Source organism: Salvelinus sp. IW2-2015, unplaced genomic scaffold (genome assembly GCF_002910315.2).
Source record: "Salvelinus sp. IW2-2015 unplaced genomic scaffold, ASM291031v2 Un_scaffold356, whole genome shotgun sequence".
NCBI lineage: Eukaryota > Metazoa > Chordata > Actinopteri > Salmoniformes > Salmonidae > Salvelinus > Salvelinus sp. IW2-2015.
The window spans coordinates 514,570-525,635 of NW_019942547.1; the positions used below are offsets into that span (position 1 = coordinate 514,570).

The 11,066-nt window shown below is 43.1% G+C and overlaps 1 protein-coding gene across 1 annotated transcript in view; it reads right to left on the reverse strand.

Annotated features, from left to right (window-relative positions):
* Positions 1 to 11,066, reverse strand: part of LOC112068289 (stimulated by retinoic acid gene 6 protein-like) — a 29,643-nt gene that overhangs the window by 13,510 nt on the left and 5,067 nt on the right. Inside the window, 2 exon segments of the mRNA XM_024135391.2 lie at positions 5,280 to 5,404; positions 6,173 to 6,303. Of these exon segments, the coding sequence (XP_023991159.2) occupies positions 5,280 to 5,404; positions 6,173 to 6,303 (256 nt within the window).

Below are 11,066 nucleotides of genomic sequence, written 5' to 3' on the forward strand. Positions count from 1 at the left end.
TTCTTGTTAATGAACAAACCTATAGTTTTGCAAAGTTCCGGTGTTAGGACACTGTCTTTGTGGCATGACATAGTAGGTTAATTCTCTATCCAACAAGATTGTTTACAGAGCAGATTATATTCACTTATAATCACTTGTAGTCACAAATTCAGTGTGAGGAAAATTACATAACACTAAAGATGAACTGTCTTTAACACTTGGAAATTCAGAAAAATTATGTCGATAGGCTTTAAAGAGCTTCTGAGTAAAACGTCTAATTGACATAATTTCGAAAGCTACAATTGGAGGTGCTATTCCGAATGTGGATGCGTATTAAGCCTCTCAAAACTCAAGTGCCGTCTTTGAGTGATGAATCCAATGGGAAAGATCAAACGAAATCAGCCAGACCTTCAAAAGAAAAATGGTAGAGCCTCCAGAAGTCTGGTTCATCCTGGGAGCGAATTCCCAAGAACAGCCTGAAGGTACGTACGTTCATACTTGATTAATGTGTACTTACAAACAATTTAGTAAACATGACAAGTATATACACCCATGGAGACCGACGCAGCCGATCATGCTGCTCAGGAAAGAAGACGCGTTCGTGTCTCTCCTATGAGAGAAAACGTATGAGGGGGTATTTGCGGACGAAAAGGTGGCAAATCAATCCCCGAACAAACAGACAAAGGATCTTGTGAAAGAATCGCTGGAGGAAACAGTACAAAAGTATCTATTATCCACAGTAAAACGAGTCCTATATCGACATAACCTGACCACAGCCACTGTTCTACTACAACAACAATGAGCAGGGAAAAGACACCACTGCCTCCAATAACCCTAGGCTGCCCATAAAAGGCACAAGAGCGACCCAAGAGCTACTGGTGTTTAAGCTCAACCTGCACAAACGGGATGAAGAGATCATAAACTGAATTTGTGGGACTAGTCTGTGTTCTGATGAAACCAGAGAGATTGAAGCATAACTGTTCAGGGGCTTCCCATGAATCACGATCAGAACATTACGTCTTTATGGGAACAAACTAAAGGGGAATGTAGTACTTTTCTCGTCTCAAGGTCTGGAATCCAAGTACAAACCACCCATCCCCCAACCGGTGAAGTTTCACGCGGGCGCGTGGCAGCATCATCTGTTGTCGTGGGGTGGCTGTCAGTGGGGGCGAAATGTCACGGAGGGACTCGAGCGCGGTTGGTGCCGATTGACAAAGACTAGAAGATAGATGAGTGGCAAGTAATCAACGAGGAGAGGCATGGAAAAGTTATGAAGGATGGGATATTGGAATTGGAAGTGGGAAAGGACAACACATCTCAAGACAATCATGGTAGAGCAAAGGATTAGTTTGTATGTAAAGGAGCTGTGGATGTACAGGCCGAGAAAAATGGGACTTTGGACCAAATGGGAGGGAGACAATGAAGCACGAGACAGCCAAAACATACGTATTCGCAGAAGGTTGTAGGGCGAGGAAATGGGCTAAAGGAAACAATCTCTCAAAAGTGCATATTAGTGGTAGATGGAGAGGCGCCATATGCGACAAAAGCCCCTGACCAGTCGGATCCTATGAGAAAGAACTGGAAGAAAAATTATGTAGAGACAGGAACAGGAAAGCAGTGTGCGAGCAAGGAGGCCTACAAACCTGTCTCAGTTACACCAGCTCTGTCAGGAGGAATGGGCCAAAATTCACCCAACTTAATTGTGGGAAGCTTGTGGAAGGCATTTCACATTCTTAAATAAAGTGGTGATCCTAACTGACCTAAAAGAGGAATTTAACTAGGATTAAATGTCAAGAATTGTGTAAAAACTGATTTTAAATGTATTTGGCTAAGGTGTATGTAAACTTCCGACTTCAACTGTAAATCTCATTTGAATATGAGTCGTAAATAACACAAGTATGTATTTCATCATATCTGATATCGCAATTGAGATTCATTTCCCCATTTCACTGACACAGTCCTCAAACGGATGTGTAACAACTATTTCTCCAACTGAAATTCTCACCTCAGTTTCAAAGCTGGAGTCGAATCCGAACAGCTTTGACCAGCATGTACGTGAACCGCCCCAGGAGGAAGACGAGAGAAAATGGTCGGCCACTGGTAGACTAGCTTCTGGTGACTACCCAGTATCTACAGAGTACAAGTTCAAATTCACATGGCAGTCAATAGACACAGAAATACATAGGCCACAGCTACTGTAAAGAGTGATGAATGACTTGGAAAATATGGTCAGGGATATAGCATTAAATGTATGTAAGTGAGAGGAATAACTCATTTGGCATGTGTGATAAAGATATATTATTGAATGCAATAACATCACATACTGTACTTGGGAACTATATGTGAGATGAATGGCTTGGGAAATATGCTAAAGATCATACAGTGTATAAGCATTTAGCAAGACGTAATGACAATGCTAATAAACGGATGTAAACCTGCTTTGTGAGTGGAATTAGCATCAACGACAGGTATTCAATGCCAATAAAGTTAGGATAAGACTATTTTGTCTGCTATCAAACAGGCTTTTCTGTTTTCTGTGCTATCAATCGCCAGGATGTCGGTAACACAAAAATGGATTCCAACACATTCTATATCACAACAATCATCATATTGGTGGTTTGTCACCCTCTTCCCAGAAGAGTGCATATCCATTTTTATTTTCACCTTGATAAGTGCTACAGTAAGAGGCGACCGTCATTCAAGTCGGCAGGTGGGTGGTTTGAGCCCCAATTTTTTGTTGTTTTATTACAACTTATTAAAAAAGGTTGGGGGGGGGGGGCTTGCCTGTTTGGCATGTTATTTTGGCATTAATACGTGTCACATATCAGGTTTGCAAACAATGTAAAACATCTATATCACTGAGTTAATAAAGGTGCATACAAACATGGTCTCTTTTTTGTTGTCTTGAGTAAGGCAGCTCCAAAATGGAGGTGTTTCAGCCTAGCTCAGTGCTTTTCGTGTGTGGGGCAAGCCAGCAGAAAATACGGAGCGTTGCCGCAGTGATTGGCTCAGTGTTCATCACTCATGGGTGACTTACGTCACTGCCAAAGATAAGAGGAGACATTGACAATTCTAGCCTTTCCGGCTGCTGCCATAGAAGTGCCCATCCAAGAAGGCTCAAGGTCCTTGGCACAGATAAAATGACGTCAAAGATTTCAACCATTATTTTTAAATTTTTAGAAAGGAAGTAAAGGAGGCTGAATAACTTGTTTCCTGCGCAGACAAGGCTCCGCTGATAAAGTCAGGTAGCAGTGGTAAGTGTTGGGACCTGTTTGGTACTTTATGTAGGGCCCTATTGTTGGGCGTTTGTCACACGTTATAGTGCCAATTCATGTTTGTTTAGTGTTGTGTTGTGTGTAGTGGCTTTGCTTGGCATGCATCCCACTTTTTTTTTTTTTTGCCCACAAAGAATTTACATGCTAAAATACCCACTGTGCTACAGTACTCTTGCTTGCAGGCAGTATATGTTGCTAAACCTCATTGCTATAGCAGCCTGTTATACCACATTGTTTGAAGTATCTGAATGGCGAGGGTAAACGACTTGTTGGCTTGTTTTGATACTCCATCACTCTTACCAGTGGGACACATTCACTGTATCCCACAGCGTGATGATTATCCTGCAAATAAAACCGAACTACAGGGCTGGAGGGCGGGAGATTCCTTATAAGGAAGTTATATATTCAATGCTACGTATTCAGTAAGCTGGGCAATTCCTGTAATGACTAAATCAAGCTGTCTACGGGTACAGTGCTGTGAAAAAGTATTTGCCCCCTTTCGGATTTCCCCTGTTATTGCATATTTTTTACAACCAAAACCTAACATTAGATAAAAGGGAACCAAATAACAAAAAAATAAATACTTATTTTATTTATATAAATAACAAAGTTATGCAACATCCAATGCCCCTGTGTGTAACGTCCTGACCAGAATTATTATGTGTTTTGCTTGTTTAGTGTTGGTCAGGACGTGAGCTGGGTGGGAATTCTATGTTGTGTGTCTAGTTCGTCTGTTTCTGTGTCTAGCCTAATATGGTTCTCAATCAGAGACAGCTGTGAATCGTTGTCCCTGATTGGGAATCATATATAGGAGGCTTGTTTTGTGTTGGGATTTTGTGGGTGTTTGTTTCCTGTCTCTGTGTTTGTTCTGCACCAGATAGGACTGTCTCGGTTTTCACGGTTTGTTATTTTGTTTGTTGTTTGTAGTGTTCACTTGTGTTCTTGATTAAACATGTTGAACACTAGCCGCGCTGCACTTTGGTCCTCTCCTTCACCTATGGAAGAAAGCCGTTACACTGTGTAAAAAGTAATTGCCCCCTTACACTCAATAACTGGTTGTGCCACCTTTAGCTGCAATGACTGCAACCGAATGCTTCCTGTAGTTGTTGATCAGTCTCACACTGCTGTGGAGGAATTTTGTCCGACTTCAAAACTGCTTTTTTTCAGCGACATTTGTGGGTTTTCAAGCATGAACTGCTCGTTTCAAGTCCTGCCACAACATCTCAATTGACTTTGACTTTCTGGACTTTGAATAGGCCATTCCAAAACTTCAMATTTGTTGCTTTTTTACCATTTTCATGTGGACTTGATTGTGTRTTTTGGATCATTGTCTTGCTGCGTGACCCAGCTGCACTTCAGCTTCAGCTCACAGACAGATGGCCTGACATTCTCCTGTAGAATTCAGAATTCATGGTTCCTTCTATTAAGGTAAGTCATTCAGGTCCTGAGGCAGCAACAAATTGTAGATAAAGGGAACTACCACCACCATGCTGGACCGTTGGTATAAGGTTCTTACTGTGGAATGCAGTGTTTGGTTTTCACCAGGCATAATGGGACCCATGTCGTCCAACAAGTTATACTTTTGTTATACATTTGTCCATAGAACATTCTTCMCAGAATCTTGATGATCATCCAGGTGCTTACAGGCGCTTTTTTGGTAAACTTCAGTAAACTTTTTGGATGAGATGGGTCCCATTATGTCTGGCAAAACCATACACTGCATTCCACAGTAAGAACCTTATACCAATGGTCAAGCATGGTGGTGGTAGTTCCCTTTATCTAAAATGTGGTTTTGGTTAAATATCTAATAACATGCAGCATAAAACATATGCAAAAATATAGAAAACCAGAAAGGGGGCAAATACTTTTCACAGCACTGTACGTCCCTATAGAGCCACAAGATATTTGTCCTGGCCATGTGCCCTGCCTGACCAGAAAAAACCCTGACCCTGACTTCAACCGGTCAGGTCTCAGGGTCGGTAAAAACTCCTGACCCTACGTCATGACATCACATCAAACGTGCACTCACCATGTCAAAGAGTAGAGGATTCCCAGAACAGCCCCAAACTCTCGGCAAGGGGTTGASAGACACGCAAAGAAAGGGAAATAGGCCAGGCCCACCTCGAGAGCACCCATAAGGTACACAAAAGCTGCAAAGGCAAAGTTTTGCTTGTTTTGAGAGCAGTGCACATATCATTGTCACTAGGGCTATGTGGTCAGRAAAAACTCCCAGCCCTAACCATTATCAATGCTACAGTGCACAATACAGCAAACAGTGGCATTCATGAATCAATCAASTACTCTTCCTAGGTTCCTGCCTTTCTAAGGAGTTTTTCCCAGCCACCGTTGTCACGGATCCTTGTTCCAATGTCTGTTGGTCGTGTGAGTACCTGTGCTGTGTTTTGGCTTTCGTGCCGCTTGCATTGTGCAGATGATTACAGGTCTCGACCCGTGTAGTATCATTGTGCGCTTGTGTATTTAATCAAGGTACTCCTCGCTTTTTTGTTTGGGTTTCAACCCTGTGTTTTGTATATGTGTTTGTTTGGTCTTCGTCCCCGTGCATTTACATGGCACGCTGTAGTTTGGGTCAATAACAAACCCTATTACGCATTCCTGCGCCTGTCTCCCGATCCTTTATACCGGCGTGACAACCGTGCTCTTACATCTGCATTGCTTGCTGTTTGGGGTTTTATGCTGGTTTTCTGTATAAGCACTTTGTGACATCTGCTGATGTAAAAAGGGCTTTATAAATACATTTGATTTGATACTAGGGAGATGAGAAACCCAGCAGGTAYTGAGATCCCYCKGAGGCTCTAATGTTGCCTGACACTCCTGCTACACTGGTGTTACACTCRCTAAACAACATTCTGACACACCCCTGTTCAGTATTCCATTCACTCAGAAACATTTTGAATTACCTTTGGCCCAGGGTGGAACGTTGAAGGTCRTGTAATTCTCTGAGAAAAGAAGCAAGACACTGGAGGATACAGCTCCGAAGGCAAACCCATAGGACCATCTGTTACTGAGGTTCTCCATGAGGTCCAGAGGCCTGMGAGGGAGGGGGTAGTAATAGGAGTATGTTTGTATCTATGAAGAGTGTTCAAATCTTCTATCACACCCTATCCCTCATGTAGTGCAGTATTTAGGGCCAGAGCCACACATCCTACTCCCCATAAAGTGTAGTACTTTTGATCAGAGCACATACCCTACCCCAAGTAGGGTGCATTTTTGCATGTGAGCTCTCACATTTTTTTAACATGTTTTTTTACAATAACATAGTTTGGGAGTTAGAGAAACTTGGATTTTTCGCTACCCTCCACAGCATAAYCTTTACTCCAGATCAAAACTCCAAGCCTACAACCTMATTTTGGACASACCAGATACAACTTCAATTAGCACTGAGGCGTGAAGTGAAAGGTGTCGAAGMCTCTGAGCCCAACACATGGCAGGAGACTCACAGGCTACCCCTCCCAAATCCAGAGGCCTTGAAGCACCCTCCTGCTATTCAGAGACCATCCACTGGCATTTTCTACAAGAAGTCTGCCTCCAGAAAGAAAGCTTCTACCAAGTGGGTGTGAGACCTACTCCAGCTGCCTGCTGCACTGCTGCTTCGATTCCACCTGGCGATCTGTTCACCATCTGCCCTGGCTTGTCTCCTCCTGTCTGGTACAGGTACCCCCACCACACTCCCCCCTCTCTACCGAGCTTTCATTCGTCTCCTGCACACAGGCAATGTTGGGCGAGTGACTCTGAACTTACAATGGCTAGCACCAAGTCGTTTATTTTCTTTCTTGTGCATTTTGCTATTTTGCTATTTGCCTCATGATTCCTGCATGCTTTGTTGACTATGAACTTTCTTGTTTACCGTACCGTGGGACAGACTATGTTTGCTCCCACATTCGGACTCTGACTCTATTGGTTACACAGACTTTTGGCCCCCCATCCTATTCTAACCACCTCTCGCCTGCTTTGTTTCATGTTMCCTGATGAAATTGCTGTATAATATGATCCTGTTGCCATCTGATGCAYATTCAAATGTCATAAATCAACACTTTAGAGCTCTCCCTGTCCTCTGCCGTGCCTTGATTGTATTACTGTTGATATCTAGAAAGCTTTCTTAGTGTCCAACAAGCTTTCTCTGCCCTTCACCTTGTTCTGAACACCTCCAAAACAAAAGTAATGTGGTTTAGTAAGAAGAATGAATACCTCTCTCCTCACAGGTGTGATTACTACCTCTGGGGATTTAGAGCTTGATCCTGGCTCCTGGTGGTCCCGTGTAGCTCAGTTGGTAGAGCATGGCGCTTGCAACGCCAGGGTTGTGGGTTCATTCCCCACGGGGGGACCAGGATGAATATGTATGAACTTTCCAATTTGTAAGTCGCTCTGGATAAGAGCGTCTGCTAAATGACTTAAATGTAAATGTAGTTACCTCATACAAGTCCTTGTGAGTATGGCTAGATGGTACACTGTCCTTCTCTCAGCACATATCAAAGCTGCAGGCTAAAGTTAAATCTAGACTTGGTTTCCTTTATCGTAATCGCTCCTCTTTCCCCCAGCTGCACAACTAACCCTGATTCAGATGACCATCCTACCCATGCTAGATTATGGAGACGTAATTTATAGATCGGCAGGAAAGGGTGCTCTCGAGCAGCTATATGTTCTTTACCATTCGGCCATCAGATTAGCCACCAAAGCTCCTTATAGGACACATCACTGCACTCTATACTCCTCTGTATACTGGTTATCTCTGTATACCTGTCACAAGACCAACTGGTTGATGCTTACATTTACATTTAAGTCATTTAGCAGACGCTCTTATCCAGAGCGACTTACATATAAAACCCTCTTAGGCCTCATTCCCTCCTATCTGAGATATCTACTGCAGCCCTCATCCTCCACTTATAACACCCGTTCTGCCAGTCACATTCTGTTAAAGGTCCCCAAAGCACACACATCCCTGGGTCGCTCGTCTTTTCAGTTCGCTGCAGCTAGCGATTGGAACGAGCTGCAACAAATACTCAAACTGGAGTTTTCTCAATCTCTTCATTCAAAGACTCAATCATTGACACTCTTACTGACAGTTGTGGCTGCTTTGCGTGATGTATTGTTGTCTCTACCTTCTTTCCCTTTGCGCTGTTGTCTGTGCCCAACAATGTTTGTACCCTGTTTTGTGCTGCTACCATGTTGTGCTGCTACCATGTTTTGCGCTGCTACCATGTTGTGCTGCTGCCATGTTGTGTTGCTACTATGCTGTGTTGTCATGTGTTGCTGCCATGCTATGTTGTCGTCTTAGGTCTCGCTTTATGAGTGCTGTGTTGTCTCTTGTCGTGATGTGTGTTTTGTCCTATATTTTTATTTATTTTATTTGTAATTTTTAATCCCAGCCCCCATCCCCACCGGAGGCCTTTAGCCTTTTTGGTAAGCCATCATTGTAAATAAGAATTTGTTCTTAACTGGCTTGCCTAGTTAAATGCACTATATAGAAAGCATTACAGATTTAGGATCCTAATTTAATCACCCTTTTGTTGCTGAGAATGTTCCTGCACAGCAGGAAATGCAAACTTGTAGAGTTTTCAAAGTTTAAAAAGGCTTCTTTAGTTGGTAATTTCCACTTTAAAATGTCAGATTTAATTTGCCCTAATGAAAAATGGATCAACCCCGACAAAAGCATAATCATTCACATTTCCTGTTGCTGCAGGATTATTTGTCTGCTGTAGCAAACTGGCTAAGATCCTACATTTGTATATTGGGAATAGGATGTGATTTGAGATGAAAACCAGTGTGTGTTTGTCTCTATCTTTAAGGGTCAGTATGGGTTGACTGGTAAAGGGTCAGGGGTTACAGTGTGACTCACACAACAATGCCAAAGCGGTTGTTGAGAAAGGGGAGCTTCTCATCAATGGGCAGGTGTCTGGATCTCCTCTGCAGGGCCGACAGCACAACCACGATGACGAACTATGTAGAATATACAAAAGAGAGCAAAGACTAGGGTTGCAAAATTCCAGAAACTTTCAATAAATTCACTGGTTTTCCCGAAATCCTGGTTGGAGGATTCCCGGAATCAGAAGGGAATAAGCAGGATTTCTGGGAAACCAAGGAATTTATTATTTAAATATAATTTATATTTCCTTTGAGGGCTTTTGTTCTGTACAGGCTTCCTTCTTCTCACTCTGTCATTTAGGTTAGTATCGTGGTTCTGACACACCCTGTTCAGTATTCCATTCACTCAGAACATTTTTGAATTACCTTTGGCCAGGGTGGAACGTTGAAGGTCTGTAATTCTCTGAGAAAAGAAGCAAGACACTGAGGATACAGCTCGAAGGCAAACCCATAGGACCATCTGTTACTGAGGTTCTCCATGAGGTCCAGAGGCTGGAGGGAGGGGGTAGTAATAGGAGTATGTTTGTATCTATGAAGAGTGTTACAATCTTCTATCACACCCTATCCATGTAGTGCAGTATTTAGGGCCAGAGCCACACATCCTACTCCCCATAAAGTGTAGTACTTTTGATCAGAGACCATACCCTACCCCAAGTAGGGTGCATTTTGCATGTGAGCTCTCACATTTTTTTAACATGTTTTTTTTACAATAACATAGTTGGAGTTTAGAGAAACTTGGATTTTTCGCTTACCCTCCACAGCATAACCTTTACTCCAGATCAAAAACTCCAAGCCTACACCTATTTTGGACACACCAGATACAACTTCAATTAGCACTGAGGCGTGAAGTGAAAGGTGTCGAAGCTCTGAGCCCAACACATGGCAGGAGACTCAACAGGCTACCCCTCCCAAAATCCAGAGGCCTTGAAGCACCCTCCTGCTATTCAGAGACCATCCCACTGGCATTTTCTACAAAAGTCTGCCTCCAGAAAGAAAGCTTCTACCAAGTGGGTGTGAACCTACTCCAGCTGCCTGCTGCTACTGCTGCTTCGATTCCACTGCGATCTGTTCACCATCTGCCCTGGCTTGCTCCCCCTGTCTGGTACAGGTACCCCCACCACACTCCCCCCTCTCTACCGAGCTTCTCGTCCTCCGCACACAGCATGTTGGCGGAGTGACTCTGAACTTACAATGGCTAGCACCAAGTCGTTTATTCTTTCTTGTGCATTTTGCTATTTTGCTATTTGCCTCATGTATTCCTGCATGCTTTGTTGACTATGAACTTTCTTGTTTACCGTACCTTGGGACAGACTATGTTGCTTCCCACATTCGGACTCTGACTCTATTGGTACACAGATTTTGGCCCCCCATCCTATTCTAACCACCTCTCGCCTGCTTTGTTTCATGTTCCTGATGAAATTGCTGTATAATATGATCCTGTTGCCATCTGATTGCAATTCAAATGTCATAAATCAACACTTTAGAGCTTCTCCCTTGTCTCTGCCGTGCCTTTGATCTGTATTACTGTTGATATCTGGAAAGCTTTCTTAGGTTCCAACAAGCTTTCTCTGCCCTTCACCTTGTTCTGAACACCTCCAAACAAAAGTAATGTGGGTTAGTAAGAAGATGAATACCTCTCTCCTCACAGGTGTGATTTACTACGCTCAGTTGAGGATCTTAGAGCTTATGTATGGTAGGTTACCTCATAACAAAGTCCTTGTGAGTATGGCTAGATGGTACACTGTCCTTTCTCTCAGCACATTTCAAAGCTGCAGGCTAAAGTTAAATCTAGACTTGGTTTCCTTTATCGTAATCGCTCCTCTTTCCCCCAGCTGCCAAACTAACCCTGATTCAGATGACCATCCTACCCATGCTAGATTACGGAGACGTAATTTATAGATCGGCAGGAAGGTTTCTCCCGAGCAAGCCTAG